At 38.5% G+C, this 18,493-nt stretch overlaps 1 protein-coding gene across 1 annotated transcript in view; it reads left to right on the forward strand.

Moving 5' to 3' along the window:
* The window catches only part of grk6 (G protein-coupled receptor kinase 6), a 78,196-nt gene that overhangs the window by 5,904 nt on the left and 53,799 nt on the right, over nucleotides 1-18,493 (forward strand). Inside the window, exon 2 of the mRNA XM_079898328.1 lies at nucleotides 8,198-8,546. Within this exon, the coding sequence (XP_079754454.1) occupies nucleotides 8,495-8,546 (52 nt within the window). The 5' untranslated portion in view covers nucleotides 8,198-8,494. The remainder of the gene's footprint in view (nucleotides 1-8,197; nucleotides 8,547-18,493) is intronic.

An 18,493-nucleotide genomic window follows, 5' to 3' on the forward strand; every position in this document is an offset into this window, starting at 1 on the left:
CGGTAAAAGAGGTGCTTCTATCAACTGTTGAAGAAATGGAGAGAAAGTTCAACAGGCACCTTAGAAGATGGTTGGGAATACCCCCGAGCTTTACACCCTTCTGTCAGGGTGTAAGATTGCATTGACACAGGGGAGATACAGGTGGCACCATGACAAGGTGTTGGCAGTGCTCTCAGACATCCTGGAGCAAGAAAGGAGGAAGAAACAACCAGCCAAAGTAAGACCACTGCTGAGCACCATCGCCTTTGTGAAAGAGGGCCAAAGACCTGTTGTCCACAGCCGAGCCAGGCAGAATCTCCTGCAGTCAGCCCAGGGATGGGAAATGGAGGTTGATCTTGGGAGGAAACTCCACTTCCCCGAGGCGGTATTGTCCACAACTCTAAGGCCCGACATTATCATGTGGTCTCCAGAGGGAAAGAAGATAATTCGGGTGGAGTTGGCGGTGCCGTGGGAGGAAGGCTGTGAGGAAGCTGCAGAGAGGAAAAAAGTCAAATACCAGCAACTTGTCCAAGACTGCCGGGACAAGTGGTGGACAACATGGCTGATGACGGGGGAAATCGGATGTCGAGGATTCCCAGCTCAATCTGTGTGGAATTTATTGACAAAGGTTGGATTCAGAGGCCACTTGAGGAAAGCAGTCGTTCGTAGGCTGGGAGAAGCCTCCGGTTGTCTCTGGCACAAGAGAGAGGGCACAAGCTGGAAGCCTGGAGGAGAGGAGCAGTGACCTGGCCAGTCACTGCTGACCCGCCAACTGGAGGGTGTTGTGGTTAAGGGTCGAAACACCCAGTGAAGGTTGGGGACCACCTGATGACCTTTCTCCCAGGCCAAGGCTTTATCCATTAGAAATGGATGTATGGTAGCATCGCAGATGTATTATACAACTAATGGCGCTTTTCCATTACCAGTACCAGCTCGACTCGACTCGACTCGACTCGCCTCGGCTCGGCTCGGCTCGGCTCGCTTTTCGCTCCGTTTTCCATTGCAGATAGTACCTCCACAATAGTACCGCGTCGTCATAGCGATGCCGCAGGAAACTGCCGTGACTTAATCTTTTACGCGAGACGCGCGAGACACACCCGCTACCTAACACACAGGACAATGGAGGAAATCGAGTGTATGCTGTTTTTGAATGTTTTTGTTTTTGTTTTTGCTGTTTTTTTATTCAGGATACTCCGTCTGGCGCGTGCAATGATGACGCAGTGAATAGTGACGATTCTCTCTGACCAATCAGCAGTCTGCCGTGTTTTCACGTCACATTTTAGTATCGCCTCAGTTCGCTTAGAACCTCGCCGGAGGTGGTACAAAAAAAAGTACCTGGAAGCAGGTACAGGTACAACTTTTACACAGTGGAAAACCAAACAGAGCCGAGTCGAGTCGAGGCGAGCCGAGCCGAGGCGAGCTGGTACTGTGTAGTGGAAAAGCGCCATAATATTGTTAGTTTTATTGAAGTTTTTCTTCGTTTTTCTTTCTTCAGTGCAGTTTTTCTCCAGATATTAGCATGATAAATGTGATTTTGATTTTATAAAAGTTTAATAAACAAGAAGTTAATATTAAGTGATGTACATTTTAGAGAACATTTTGCCTGTTTTAGCTCTATTTCACTAACGAAAATAGTTGAAAACTAAGCCACGGCACTTTAATTGGGTCTCTGAGAAACACACCGAGGTGTTTCCTTACTGAACGAATCAGTTGAATCTCAATGACTCACTCATTAACAGTGACTTGCTGCCTCCTACTGGTGGTTTTAATTTCACATTTAAAGTATCTTTTCATGTTTTAAATAATTTCAAATATAAATATTCAACATTTTATTTTTAATACATCAAAATATTATTTATGTCTGTGTAAAAGCATCTAAATAACACTTCAAATGCAGCTTCTGTGTTTCCTCTCCATTGCAAATATTTTGATACAGCCCTTTTGTGTCTTATTATAATTTAATTTGATTACATTTATGAAATTTACACAAAAGATGACACATGCATATAATTAGGTTTAAAAATAAATGTATAAAAGGTAAAAGGTCTGTCAGATGAAACCTAAAATACTATGTGAAGGACGCAAGATAATTAAATAATTATACCGCGTGGTGAACCTATGTACCTAACATATTTAAACAACTATTGCTTTGTGTTGTTGGCCAGATAAAATGACAGAGAAAAGAAAAACGGACATAAGATCATTTTTCAGTGCACCAAAATGCCAAATAAGTACAAAATTAAGGCAATACATCATTATAAGAATGGGTGCTTATGGAAATACTAACGTCACGGTGTCACAGGCAAAGGATACAGAAAGTACTGAGGGACAGGGAGACGAGGTTTAGAATCTCAGGTAAGTGTGTTGAGCTTTTGTTAATGTTTTTTGGAGGTGTGCCTGTTTAGCAGATGAGTACCACTGGCTCGACAATTTAGAATATGATCAGCCAATTTAACAAGTGTAATGAAAAAAAAGAGTCTTTATTTAGAAGTATTGCTATTGGGTTGGATGAGGTAGTTATTAGGAGTATGCAACACATCTTCTGTTCCAGGAGTCAGACTGTCCTGAGACAGTGAGAGTAGAGGAAGGGTCAGAACCAGGGAGAGAGCCAGAGAAAGCAGCACAAGGAGATAATATTGCCAGCACCAGCACAGGGGACAGGAGCACAGTCTATAGTTCAGATCTCAGTGACTGCACAAAGCCATACCAACCACATCCCCAGTGTATCGAGAAACAAATACTTCCAAACAAGTCATTGGCATTTCAAGAGAAATGGTACCAAGACTTTCCATGGCTACATTACAGTCCATCAGAAAGAGGGGTCTTGTGTTTTTACTGCACCAAAGGTGTTTCAAATCAGTACTCTTTAGGTCATAGACCTGATGCTGCTTTCATTAGTACAGGCTTTAGAAATTGGAAAAAAGCCATTGACAAATGTACAGCACACCAGACCTCCCAAGCCCACCGACATTATGTGACTGTGAGTGCACATCAGTCAAACCCAATCAGTGCCCAGTTATCCAGTGCATGGGGTAAACAGCAGGAGGTGGCAAGACATTGCTTGAAGAGAATTGTTAGCTCTGTACAGCATGTGGCAAGGCAGGGACAATCTTTAAGAGGCCATACTGATGAAAGTGGGAATCTGTATCAGCTCCTGAAACTTAGGGCAGAAGAGGATGATCCCATTTTATTGAAATGGTTAACAGATCGCACCATTGCACAAGCCCTAAATCACAGAATGAAATCCTGAAAATGATGGCCAATACAATAATCCGAGGCATTGCAAGTGAGATTAGGTCTCCAGCCCTTGTTCAGTTTTCTGTAGTAGTTGATGGTACCCAGGATATTTCTGGTGTTGAGCAGGAAAGTGTCTGTCTTCTTCTGTGTCTCCAAGATGTTCCTTTGCTACAGTTTGACAGTTTACCTTTAGTTTCATCAACTACGTGTTCAAGAAACATTTGCATGTCATTAATTTCGGTAATGATGAAACAGAAGGGTTCCAGAGCATCTGTCCTCTGGAAATTCAGCCTTCTCTAATCTGTCCATAGCTTATACTTATATACTTATATACATTAATTATATATTTATATATGTATATATACTTACAGAAACGATTTTTGAACAAAATTAGGAGCTGTTGTCAATCCGACACGAGCCACACATGCGTCGATTGCAAGTGACGTCACTTGCAGAGGAAGCGCTGGTGTCTGAGCGTGCAAGGGCAAGTCTGCAGCCAGACCCTTCTCGTCTGCGCTATGTGGACCATGACCTTGTTCCACATGAGGAATTTATTGGATTATACAGTTTGTCAGAGACAATAGGCCAGGGTATTGCCAAGATGGTAACTGATGTGCTGTTGAGGCTCAATCTGCCCATGTCTGCTTTACGTGGGCAGAGTTACGATGGTGCCTCAGACATAGCAGAAAAGTACAGGCAATAGTGAGGGAGCAGCAGCCATTAGCCATGTGCCATGTGCCATTAGCCATGTGCATTGTGGTGCACACTGTGTCAGTCTAATCACGCAGGCTGTCTGCTCAGCCTCACCAATGATCCGGGACTGCCTTTCTTGGGTCCACCAGTTAGGCATCCTTTTAAGCCAGTCAGGAAAATTTAAGAGAATGTTTGAAAACATAGTTACCTCTGAAAATGTTCCCATTACCACAATGAAACCCCTATGTCCAACCAGGTGGACTGTGCGCAATTCTGCTATATTAGCTGTGCTAGGGCAGTATTAGCGGGTACTTGGCAGTCTAGAGGAGATGGCAAAAAGTGTATCTAGGACAGCTTCAACTGCCAGTGGCTTATTTGAACACGTCAGCAAAGGTAAGACTGTGTTGGGGCTCACACTTGCTTCTGCTGTTGTTGGAGAGCTTGAGTGCCTAAACATTTCACTGCAGAAGAAGACCCAGACTGTCTCTGCTGTGCAGGCTGCAGGAGATTGTGTCCGATCCTCTCTTCAGGGAAAGAGAAATGACAAGAGCTATCTTGAACTGTATGAGAAAGCTACAGCATTGAAGCTACGTAACATGCTATCAGTTTCTGACGCAGAAAAGTTAGTTCATGCATTCATGACCTCGAGACTAGATTACTGTAATGCTTTATTAGCTGGTTGTCCTGCAACCTCAATAAACAAGCTACAGTTAATCCAAAATGCCGCTGCTAGAGTTCTAACTAGATCAAGAAAATATGATCATAACACCAATTTTATCATTACTACATTGGTTACCTATAAAGTTCCGTATTAATTACAAGGTATTGCTACTGACTTATAAAGCCCTAAACGGCTTAGCTCCAGTTTATTTAACGGATCTTCTATCGCCCTATAATCCATCGCGCTCTTTAAGATCACTAAATTCGAGGCTTTTGGTCATACCTAGGATATCCAGATCCACCAAAGGAGGGAGAGCATTTTCACATTTAGCTCCAAAACTCTGGAATAGCCTTCCTGATACTGTTCGTTGCTCAGACTCGCTCTCCCAGTTTAAAACTAGATTAAAGGCGCATCTCTTCAGCCAGGCATTCATATAATACTTTTAATCTTACAGTTAAATCCGACCTCTAGTTCATAAACGCCAGAGAAGAACTGGCCCCCGACTGAGCCTGGGTTCTCCCAAGGGTTTTTTTTTTTCTTCATTAGGTCACCTGATGGAGTTTTTCGGTTCCTTGCCACTGTTGCCTTTGGCTTGCTCAGTTGGGGATATTTGGGGATATTTAATTTAATTAATCAATCAACGATACTATTGATCAGCATTACCAAACGTGGACGTTCCACTAGAAACAAACATTGATGTATTGTTTTAATTTAATACTGTGAAGCTGCTTTGATACAACCTACGTTGTGAAAAGCGCTATATAAATAAACTTGACTTGACTTGACTTGGTTAACTCCACTGAATCAGTTGACTCTATTGAGACAGCAAATTGAAGGCGCTTTGCTGGCAAAGCAGTGGATCATTACAGGGCAGAGTTCTTTAAAGTATTGGATTGTGTGGAGGTTCAGTTTGGTGACCGTTTCAATCAAGACAGTCTAAAGACTCTGCAAAACTTAGAGAGTGTCCTTTTGACCGGGGTGTTAACTGATTCAATGGTTGAGTACCCTGAGTTGCATAGAGGTTCTCTCTCAGTACAGTTGCCCCTCTTTCGCCAGAAATACCCCTGTAGCAGCAGTGGAGAGGCAGCAGAGGTCCTAAGGGGAATGCCAGTGGAGGTTCAGGGGTTGTTTGACCAAGTTGAGGTCCTGGTCAGAATTTTGTTGGTGGTGCCAGTGTCCTCATGTGAAGCTGAGAGGAGCTTCAGTGCATTACGGAGACTGAAGACGTGGCTAAGGGCTAATGGGCCAAGACAGCGTTTCTCACAGGTTCGCGTTTAAAGTCTGTGTAGAGAGAATGGTGTCGTCTTAGCGGCCCCTAATTTAATAACAAATGATCATTGCGACGGAAGCGAATCAATCAAAACTAACTTTAGCTGGAAAATAACTTTATTAAAGAACCGCTATAAAGCCAAAACAATCTTACCTTAAATTATATGTTTATTTCTGTAAAGCTGCTTTGAAACAATCTCCATTGTTAAAAGCGCTATACAAATGAAGATGACTTGACTTGACTTGACAGACTCAACAGTCTGTTAGTCTGCAATGTGCACAAAGACAGGCTGGACAGCCTTAACATAAACAAGATATGCCAAGAGTTTGTGGGGCCCAGTGATACCAGGAAAAATACATTTGGTACTTTTGTTTAGTGCTTGTCCTGTCATGCAAGTTAGATTTAAATTACAGCTATGTTTTATTACTACATATGTGGCTATAACCTAATAACCTAATAATTTTATTTGTTACAAAATCATTTTATGTATTTTATATGGGGACACTTTTTCACAATATTGACGTTTTCCCATTACTTTTAAAGTTAAGTTGAAAACTTGAAGTAATAACTTATTTTTATTAATTTTTTTTCCTCTCTTTCTCGTCTATACTGATCTCACTATACAGTTGTGTGAGGGTGTATTTGTAAAAGAGTGTAGTCATGCCTTTATTTGCTAGGCATGGTAAATGTTTTTATATATGTATGTTTTAATTATAACTGTGAAGCAACAATGTTGCTATTAAATGTGCTATATAAATAAATAAATGTTGAAGTGAAGTTCAAATTCCATGGTATTTTGGTGGGTTGACTGTGTAAACAACTTCAAAAACATTGCATTAATGGTTTTGAAGAATTGTTTGCTCAATTTAGTCAGCTTTTCCATTGAACCAGAAAGAAACTTTGAGAAGAAGGATAATGGAATGGTCTCCATGCTACACTAATAATAGTAGTAAGTCTTTCCTCTCTGTACACATTTCCTTGCAAGTACAATTTTGCCTGTATTATTGGTGTCCCCTTCAAAAATTGCTCTTGAGAAATGTTATGTTTATTGTACCCCCCAACATTTAGATGAAAGTTTCACCCCTGACTTCACCGTGTTATTATTATTAGTATGTTTTATTATTATTATTCATATTTATTGTTACTATAACCATCATTATTATTTTATATATATAAAGGCTTTAAATAATTATGTATAAGTTATAACCGTTTTACCTCTAGATGGAGATATAAACTAAGCTTTGCAAAACGCACAAGTAACGAGTGCATTTCATCTGCAGTTCATGTAAATATATGAAAAAAAGTTCAAATGTCTGAAAAAGAAAATCTGTTGATGTCATCAAAGAAAAGACATGACAGATATTGATAAATCGACAGCGATCAGCTTATATATTCAGCAATATGGTTATAATAATAATAATAAAACATCGTATAATAATAAGCAGATGGGGATACGGAAACATAAAGTATCTTACAAAAGACAAGCACGAACATGCAAAAGTCTGATTGAGAAAGAACGAAACCTACTATGGCGAAGATTTAGTCATGAATATTAAACAGATCACGTGGTCGTTGTTTTATAGACTTTTTACTAAAGCAAATGTAAAAACATTTTTAGGACAACAATAATGAGCATTAAAACACACACACACACACACACACACACACATATATATATATATATATATATATATATAAACTCTTACTGACCCCAAACCTTTGAACGGTAGTAATAATGTTACAAAAGCTTTCTATTTAAAATAAATTCTGTTCTTTTGAACTTTCTATACATCAAATAATCCTGAATAAAACATTGTTTGTACACAACTGTTTTCAACATTGATAATAATAATAAATGTTTCTTGAGCATTACATCATCATACTAGAATGATTTCTGAAGGATCATGTGACTCTGAAGACTGGAGTAATGATGCTGAAAATTCAGCTTTGATCAGAAGAATAAATTAAATTTTAAAACAATATTACTGTTTTTGCTGTATTTTGGATCAAATAAATGAAGCCTTGGTGGGCCATATGTATATATATGTATATGTATATGTATATATATATATATATATATATATATATATATATATATATATATATATATATATATATATGTGTGTGTGTGTGTATATATATATATATATACTATTCTTATGAATATTCAAGAGTTAAGCTTAGAGTTATCTAAGCCAAATATTCAAATATTGCCTAACATCTATTATTTGTTATTATACTAATACTGTACACCTGATTGAAAATATGTCAAGTCTTCGTTTTATATCCTAAATCAATCACATACAGCGGGAAAGTAATGTTCTTTTAATGTCGTCTTCTTCTTATGTTTTCCACAGGACCGTTCAAGCAGGACGCTCCGGGTTGGTTACCGAGCAACGTCAGCATGTTTCATTAATATTCATGAGCTCAGCCTTTGCCATAGTAGGCTCTACGATCGACGCAAGTCCGAAGCTTCTGGGCGGGGAATCAGAGGAGCGAAACGGCAGAGCTGAGAGTAATTCAGGGTTAATAATATTCCGCCGTGGGGGGGAGCGGGGGAGGACACACATACACATACACACACACACACATACATACACTGCCAACCCGGCGACGAGGTTGGGCCTGCGGTGCCTGCCTGCAACCCAGGAAACATGGAGCTCGAGAATATCGTGGCCAACACTGTTCTGTTGAAGGCGAGAGAAGGTAAGACATGACAGCCCGCCTGATCATTGTCACTTTTGACAGCTGTGTTCCTCAAACGCCGTGCTATCTGGCTCAAAACGATGGGGGATTCCCCCAAAGGAAGTTAGGCCAAAAAAGACAAGAGCAATGCAAAGAATGCATGCGTTATGATGCTTATACATTTACGAATCAACCCGAGAGTTACACATTGATCATGGTGTGTTGCTCGCCGCCTGCTTTGTGTTGTGTTCCTAACCTTGAGCAAAAAAAGATGGACCTGTCAATCAAAAAAAACAAAAAACATCTCCGTTTCTGTAAAAACCCTGTTTGGGTTTTATTGTACGACATTTCTAGTGACCAGTGAGTTTCCGCATAAAGGAGAAGCGATAAACACTGTGTTGTCTGAAGTGTTATATATTGACAACAGTCATTAGTGTCTGTGTGCTCGAGATAAGCGCCTGAATTAACTGAACCTCTGAATTAACCGACCCTCTGATTTTTGAAAGTGTTTTTCAAAATAGTGATCTGTCTACCTACTTGATAGTCAAAAATGGTGTCTAGTAGGCACTTTCAGTTGTTTATCATTTTTTCTGCAGGTGTATTTCTCAAACATGAGGGAATCCTGCTGTATTTTCTCTCGTCCGTGTCGAACGGTTTTGCGCTGCACACTTGGGCTACTAACGTTACATTTGTTAACGAACAATGGCAGCCACAAGGTCTCTAAAAGATCGCTGTGATTGTAGTTAATTTTATTCAGTATGAAATAATACATACAATCATTGTAAGAAGCATATGGTAATTTTTGTAGTTTTACATTCATTACAAAATACACACAAAAAAGTTTGTAGTTAGGCCCATACTAAATATCCCAGGCATTGTATTACAAATGACAGTTGTTAACATTAGGACATTTTAAAATGTTGAAAGCTGTCTTATTCCATAGATGGTTTCAGTTTTGTCACTGCTGTATGATTGCTTAATGTGTTGTTTCCTCCTTTTTTAAGATGATATTTAGCACTAGCTTATCTAAGTAGGTATTTATGGTGTACTACATTCATTTTTATTGTATTTTGGGAAACCTGCTTGTTTATCTTATCAAAATTGGCTTCGCAAGAAAGAAAGGGAAGAAAAGAATATCGCAACTTCTGTTTCATGGCAATTTTAAAGTTTAAAGGGTTAGTACAACCAAAAATGAAAATTTTGTCATAATTTACTCACCCTCATGTTGTTTCAAATCCGTAAGTCTTTCATTCATCTTTGAAACACAAATGAAGAAATCTAAAAGGTTTCAGTCCCTCCATTTACAGTCTACGCATCTACCACTTTTAGGCTTCAAAAAGAGATTGTAAAACTAATCCAAATGAATTGAGCAGTTTAGTCCAAATTTCCTGAAGAGAACCATTTGCTTTATGTGAAGAACAGATTGAATTTAGGCTTTTATTCACATATAAGCCTTGATCAGTGAACATAAACAGAAGATCAACCGAACCTGCTTGATGCGTGAGAACAAACCTCATTGGTTCTTTATGAAGCTCAAACATGATGCGTAACACATGAAAATGAACCTCATTGGTTCTTACTGAAGCTCAAACATAAAGCGAAACACGAGAATGAACCTCATTGGTTCTCTCACGTCAGGTGAACATACTTGAGCTTCTGTTTACCACCATTGATGTGTGAATTGTGGTAAACAGAGTTATATGTGAATAAAAGCCTAAATTCAATTTGTTCGTCATATAAAGTGATTTGCTGAGTCCCAATTCGCATACTATCCGTCCTAAATAGTATGCGAAACTAGAATTAGTACGTCCCAAATCATAGTATGTTGAAATGAGTATTTCAAAGATACCCGGATGGTCTACTATTTCCGGTTAGAATTCGAAGTGCAGATCAATGCACACTCTAACGGCTAATATTGCCCACAACCCATTGCGTGCGGGAGGGAGGAGCTTTGTGGTGATGTAAACATGGCAGCTGGATGCAGCAGTGGAGATGCGCCCTCAGTTTTTAAGTGTAAGAATTCAAATGTTTAACCCTAATTAAAGTTATATTTTATTGTCTCGTAATATTAATGGGTTTATGTTGTGCCGAAAAAGTACCGTGTTTATCTTGTAGGGTCCGATGAAGATACTGAGCGCCTCATTGGGGTTATCAGGCTACAAAACAATAAATAAAAAGGCTCTAGTAATGTTACAGTGTCATGAAAGTGTCTTTTTTTATGTATTTCTTTTGATGTTTCTGTCTTAGATTTATACCTTACTATAAACCCTTATGAAAATAAACACCTTTTACTACACTAACCATAGTTTAACCACACTGACTTGTTTGTAGTAATACTGTGGCTGTACAAATGTTAACTTCAAAGAAACCAACCAAAGAAACATGGTTACTACACTTTTACTATTGTAAAAGCATGGTTCATTTTCATCGGGGTATTTTTGAGTATTATACATAAGTATAAAATTAAGTATAAAATACGTTAAACAATAGTTATACTATAAACTTTAAATATTTTAACTCAGAAAATAAGTAGCTTTCGTTACACACATTGCACATGAACGTCAGAACCAGCCGCCTCACAAACGACCTGCGTTTGGTTGATCTACGACGACCTGCTTCACTCCTCAATTTGGTAAAACACATTGTAAATGTATTGTGGAAAAAAAGATGAAATGTAAAATGTTTTGTTAACAGTCGCGGTGTGCGTAACTAGGCAACCACGTTCTCGTTCACGTTGCATGACGTCATCGAAGTATGTCCCAGAACGTGCATACTCTTTTGCTACAAACTCAAAAGTATGTACTTTTTCCTCACAAAAAAAGTACATACTTTTAGGTCGTAGTATAAGTAGGCGAATTGGGACTCAGCCATTGTGTCTCTTTAGAAAATTTGGACTAAACTACTCATATCAATTCATATGGATTAGTTTAACGATCTCTTTATGAACTTTTTGAAGCGTTAAATTGGGAGTTGCGTACTGCAGCTGTCAATGGAGGGACAATAAGCGAAAGTCCTACGGGTTTGGAACGACATGAGGGTTAGTAATTAATGACAGAATTTACAATTTTGGAGTAAACTATCCTTTAAAGGAATTTGACTTCAACCTCAGTCTGTAAAAACTAATTAATAAAGCGATGACAGAAATGCACTTGCAGTAGAATTTCTTGTACATTTTGCGCAGCAGACTTCCATTGCATGGTGCAGTCACATTTATCCGTTGGATGGTGAAATTTTGCAGACAAAATGGAGTCATTCCAATAGAAAAATATGCAATTCACACGAGGGCAGTCGCAGTTTTCGCACGTTCAATTTGGTCACGCAAATTCTCTGTGCTGACCAACATAAAGCTGCATGGTTTGATGCCATTGACAATGTAGAAATTTAGCTAATCTGACCTCACCTTAAATGCACCCTAAACACATATTTAACTTCTTGTTTACTCCCTTAGACTCTCTACTAGAGCTGCAAGATTCTGGATAAATTAAGAATCAACAATTTTTTTTTTTCAAACAGATCACGATTCTCCTATGATTCTGAATAGACAACTAAACAAAATAACATGTAATAATGCTACAATCTATTTAAAATGTTTAATTAATCTGATTAATCTAAAAAAAATCGGTTTGAATGAATGATTCAATGATTCACTTATAGGGCTGCACGATTAATCGGAATTAAATTGAACTCGATTGTGCAAAGGCTGTGAAATTTTATGCGCTGCTTGAAACACAGCTCTGTGATCAGTAGTAAATGCTGCTCCTGAAGGCCAGAGGGCGCTCTCACGAAGTATGCCCCGAATATGCCCCGCCGCAGAAGTACATTAATGCATTATTCCAGGAAATCCCTATGGGCATCCAAGGGGGTAATCCAGCACCCAGAAAGCGTACCTTCCCTGGGGGCCGCCATTGGTTAGCAAGCCGTCCCCTTCTGTTAGCATTCCATTGACCCCCATTCATTTTGGCGTCACTTTGACAGCGAATAACTTTACATCTGAGGTGTTTAAAGACTCTATTTATCCATTATTTATTTCTAAAGAAACACGACAATGTATAAAAGGCTCCATTACCTTGTATCTTACGATATGGCCCCGTAGAAGCAGTTTTTGTAAAAATAGGCTAACGATTGAATCATAACCACGCGACTCTCTGTCGCATAGTAGAGAAATTACCGTATAGACAGGAGGAGAAGCTTGCAGGCAATCGGGGGGACGTGGAGGCATAAAGTCCGATAAAGTCAAGGGAGAAGCCCATAGAGAGTCATAAAGTTGCTCCTGCTCCTAGCTCATGGACACCTCCTACTCACGCTCTCCGTCTCTGCAAGATTCGTAAGGGAATGATTCAGATTTCTCTTGACACAGCTACTAGAAGACAGACAGGTTTCTCACGTCACATGTACGTCGTCAAGCTCAGTTTGAGTCTGCGCAGTACGCTCAGCCATCAGGAAGTGAGTGCTTCTAATTGACTTCACTTTTCTCCGTTGAAGTCTATGGGGTCGCTGTGTCCATTTCTTTTACTGTCTATGTGGGCATCATACTATTGCTGTAGCTGAATAAACAAAAGATTGAAAAGCTTTGATTGATTAAACATGACTAATAATAAACACACGACTTAGGTTTATCTGAGTTCTTCAAGCCTTCTCAGGTATTTTCATGATGATAATATATATATATATTATGTATGTTTTTTTTAAAGATTTATTTTTGACGTTTTTGCCTTTTATTGGATAGGACAGTAGCTAGACAGGAAGCAAGGTGGGAGAGAGAGAGAGGGGGGATGGGATTGGGAAAGGTCCATGAGCCGGGACTCGAACTCTGGTCGCCCGAAGCACAACAGCGTTGTGTAATGTGTAATGTGTAATGTTGGCGCACTTGCCCACGAGGCTGTCGGCGCTGATGATAAAATATATTTATAATGCAGTGCTGCTAAACGGCAGCCTTTATCACTGTATAGAATACTATGAAATAATCCTCCTGTTCAAAGGAGCTGTTTTATTGGTTGGCGCATAGCCAATGAAATGGGACTTCTATTGTACGTGATGATGTCATAAAACCCGCCTCCTCATGGACGTTCTGAAACGCTAACATGGCTTAATGTATTAGACTGATATTAAAAGTAATAAATGATATTATCAAATTCAGTAAACACCATACTAATTAAGCACAGCCTACTATGTGCAGAAAAGCCGATGATCCCAGAATAAATGCTAAACCCCTGGCACGACCTACTTTATTTTACATATTCTTATGTATGTTATTTTCTACTTGTTGTGAGGTGTATATGCATGTACAAATCTTTGTATATTTTTTTTGTTGCATAAAAAAAAAAATATCTGAAACGCTAACATGGCTTAATGCATTAGATTGATATTAAAAGAAATAAATGATATTATCAAACTCAGTAAACAACACCATACTAATAATACTATGTACAGAAACGCAGATCAGCACAGAATATGAATGCAACACATTTCATTAAGACAGTGGTATTAAAAAACCAACCTTAGGAAACACCATGCCTACTAATAAAGCATATAGAAAAGCAAATGAGCACAGAATATGAACGCAACGCCTTTAATTGTACGTTAAGCATTTCCTCCCATAGAAAACCAAGAAAACGCATAATGAGGATTAATGGACCAACAGTTATAAAAATAAAAAACTCACAATTTGTTATACATTATTAATAAAACACAGGCAGCAAGTTTATTTGCACTAAACACAAATTTGCTTTCTTTCCTCATATTCTGGGCACATCGGCTTTTCTGTAGTAGGCTGTGCTTAATTAGTATGGTGTTTACTGAGTTTGATAATATAATTTATTACTTTTAATATCAGTCTAATGCATTAAGCCATGTTAGCGTTTCAGAACGTCCACGAGGAGGTGGGTTTCATGACATCATCACGTACAATAGAAGTCCCATTTCATTGGCTATGCGCCAACCAATAAAACGGCTCCTTTGAATTGCAACCAACAGATTGAAGCTCAAAAAAGTGCATCCATCCATCATAAACGAACTCCACACGGCTCCAGGGGGGTAATAAAGACCCGTCAAAATACCCGTCTAAATGCCCGTCTCGGCAAGTATTCTCTCGTTTATGTCATAAGTGAACAGTTGAGAAGGAAACCAAATGTTTGTCAGTTTTTTTGGTCCGTGCATCCTGTCTTAAGTGACAGCACACACCTAATATTCCTACTGTTGTCTGTGTCATTAATATTAATAAAACTACAAAATACAGCTTTAACAAAGATTAAACTATATTTAATTTCTACAATGAACAAATAGTGTTATTTTACATTTAGGCTAAATTATTCATTTCTGTACCTGAATACTACTGTCAGACTTTGTTACTTTGTTATTTAGTATTCATCTCTGCTTGTAATTTGTGTATTTGTTCTTTTTTTATTACTGACTGTTCACTTGTTTTAAATAATGTGTGAACTTTATCAGTTAGGCTAGTAGCCTAGTTTGTGATGTAGTGCCGAAGAACTTCAAGTGAATAAATGAAAAGCAAAGTGCCTTTTAAAAAATTATATATGTATAATTTCTTTTTTTTTTATGCTGATCCGAAAAATTATCATATCCGCCACTAGTTAATTGCGATTAATCGTGCAGCCCTACTCAGTCACTTGAATAAATTATTCAGTGACATAGGCTAAAAAAAATTGAACAGCCACTTGTCTTGTGGTGTAACGATGGAATAGATACAATCGTTATTTGATCGTTATTCGCTACCATAGACATCAGTGTTTACTTTTGTCCCAGCACTTCTGTGACAATCTGAATTGTTGTAACACAGAAACAATGATACTGTGTGGTTGAAAAGACTGTGAAGCTGTTTCGTACCTACATATGAAAACTGCTCTCTGAATCAGCGCCAGCGCCAACACAGATCTGAATGTTCCGGTGTGATTTTGTCAAAAGTTTAATAGAAGTTTTAACAATGGAGGTGTTTCATTTCAATGATGGGAACCCACAGGGTTTATAGGGCTCGTTCCACTTTTTCTCAGAAGAGCTGTTAAACAGAAAGCACAACAAGGAAGATGAGTGTTTTATATGCTATGTTCTATACTTTGTTGGTGATTTATATCGTGAATAGTGTGATGAATGCAGGGCCTTTTTGGTAAGTGCTGGAGGCAAGTTTTGCACACAGTGAATGAAACCTCTTCACCTCTGCACTGCTGCTGCATAAACAGTATATTTCACAAGCCATTTGCATCTTGGCAACTTCCCACAACGATAATGACAGAGGTTTGCTACTGTATCCGTACCATTGTAATCTCTCCACTGCAAACCATTTGTTTGAATTGCAAATAGCACACTGTGACGTTAAAGACATTTACTGTATGTTACAAAATAAATGCTGTTCTACTGAACTCTCTATTCATTAAAGAATCCTGGGAAAAATGTTTCCACAAAAATATTAAGTAGCACAACTGTCTTCTCCATTGATTATTATAAGAAATGTTTTTTGAGCAGCAAATCAGCATTTTAAAATGATTTCTGACCATTACGAAATGATTGCAGCTTTGCCATTACATTTTAAATTGTAATAAGTTTTACAATATTGCTGTTTTTCCTGTATTTCTGATCAAATAAATGCTGCTGTGGTGAGAATAAGAGACTTATTTCAAATACATAAAAAAAAATATTTCCAGCCCCAAGTTTTTGAACATTATGTAATTTTTTGGTAACACTTTACAATAAGGTTCATTAGTTAACTACCTTAACATGAACTAAGAATGAACAAAACTTCTTCAGCATTTATTAATCTTAGTTAATATTAATTTCAACATTTAGGCTACTAATACATTATTAAAATCAAAGGTTACATTTGTTAACATTAGTTAATGCACTGTGAACTAACATGAGCAAACAATGAACAGCTGTATTTTTATTAACTAATATTAACAAAGATTAAGACATTCTGTAACAAATGTATTGTACATTGTTAGTCAATACATTAACTAATGTTAACAAATTAACCGTATTGTAAAGTGTTACCATTTATGTCTGTGTAATAAAGAGTCACTGTCCGCAAACCAGCTTTCATTATCATCACCACAATCATTTTAGCAAAAGGTTTAGATTTGTTATCATGGCACATCTCTACTATCACAGATCAGTGGCAGTTTTATGGTCAAAAATGTAATTTGATGATTTTTACATCATGATCAGTGAGCATGATCATTGGTTTGAACTGCCTCTAGCACACGGCCTGACTTTACGTATTAATTATTGTCGAGTTATATCTTTGAGGTAAGTTGAGGTGCAAAGTCTGGGCTTTCACAGCAGGTTTTGATTATGTAAGATAATGAGGTTTCTCAACTGGGCTCATCTAGAGTCTCTTCTGTGAGAAAGTCTTTGTTGTGACGTACAGTTGTGTTTTGAACTCTTATCAGATCACAGTCACAAGCTTCTCCCGTACATTTGTTATCATTTTATCTTCTGCCCTCCCGTCCTATCCCATTAGCGTTGAATCTATTCTTCAAATTCGCTCATAACCTAGCAACAATGCAAACACCTGGCCGTAGCTTTCACAAGAGTCCTCTCCATTCCCGACGAGCGTGTCCCACGCGCAGCGTCGCTTCCTGACCTTTCTCTGCGCTGTCTGTTGACAAGCTCGCCGGGCCCAGCACCTGGGCCAGTCATTCTAATCGGGGAGCCCGAGCTGCCCTGATGACGTCAGCTAGGACAAGTGCGGGCCAGCAGGACATTCTCACGGCATTGGCGTGATTCTTTTCCTGAAATCAATCCAGGGACGTATTAGATGCGAGCTGAATGTAAAGATGTACAACAGGGACTAAATCTTACGCCTGTTCATGTTACACCAGAATTTCTCAAATTGAATTTAATAATCATTTTTCTTTTTTACATGGTCAACTTTCTTTAGTGTGTAATGTTGCTGTTTGAGCATGAAAAATGTCTACAAGGTTACAAAGCACACAAAGTCAATCCAAACAAGTTATTATCTATACCTATATCAGTAAGCACTGTTTCTGAACTCCCTGAAATGCTTCCATTGTAGTCTTGAGTTTTTTCATGGAAACGTACACGCCACAATGTTCCTCATTTAAATAATTCCCTCCTAAGGCATATGCAAAAAAGGGTGGTTGAGGCCTCCTGGTTGAGTTGTGTTAGTAGTATGTTGTCGCCATGTCCAAGAGACGCTGTTTTTTCCAAAGGTGGTTTAGGGTTGATCAGCTTGTTCTTCTTGATTGTCATTATCGGACTCTGACTCAATCTTAGAGCGGTAAAACTGACGCTATAGTTAGCGTAGTTACAGTAGTGTTTACAGCTGCACCTCAGGAAGCCTCTACAGCAGATACTCGATGGTTATGTATGCCGTTACATTTCCGACACACACTCTAAGCGATAGACCAATCACAACACACTGGGGGCCAGCTGACCAATCAGAGCAGTGCTTTTCGGAAGGCAGGTTTTAAAGTACTCAAAGCTAAAAAAGATAGGGCTGGGCAAAACATTTTTCGATTAATTGCTTTTAAAAATGTGGTCGATTTAAGCGTAAAAGACGTTCCGGATGGTTGAAGAACTGTCACTGTCCTGATCGGACCAGTGCTGTATGGTCACGAAAGCATTCACGCGAAAGATAACTCACACATGCGCTGTGTGAGAAGTTTTGTGTGCGCGCACAACTGCGCATCTCAGACATGGCACAAATAATAAAATGAATTCTCTTTCACGTCTCCCTGTGCTTAAACGGACAAATTCACAAAGATTTATCTCAAAATGCCTGCTTTTACGAGTATCCAAGTAAACATTGTCGGTTATGGCTTAAGTAAACAGTAGAGAAAGAATGCATGTGTATCGTTATGTTGTATCCATGCATTAATCTTAAAGTGACAGCAGACTAATATTCCTGCTGCTGTCTGTTTTTTTAATGTTAATCAAACTACAAAAGACAAAGAAATCACTCCCTGCTCTTCACTGAAGAACGTTTTTGTAACTTC

The sequence above is a fragment of the Squalius cephalus genome (assembly GCF_949319135.1).
Source record: "Squalius cephalus genome assembly, chromosome: 17".
NCBI lineage: Eukaryota > Metazoa > Chordata > Actinopteri > Cypriniformes > Leuciscidae > Squalius > Squalius cephalus.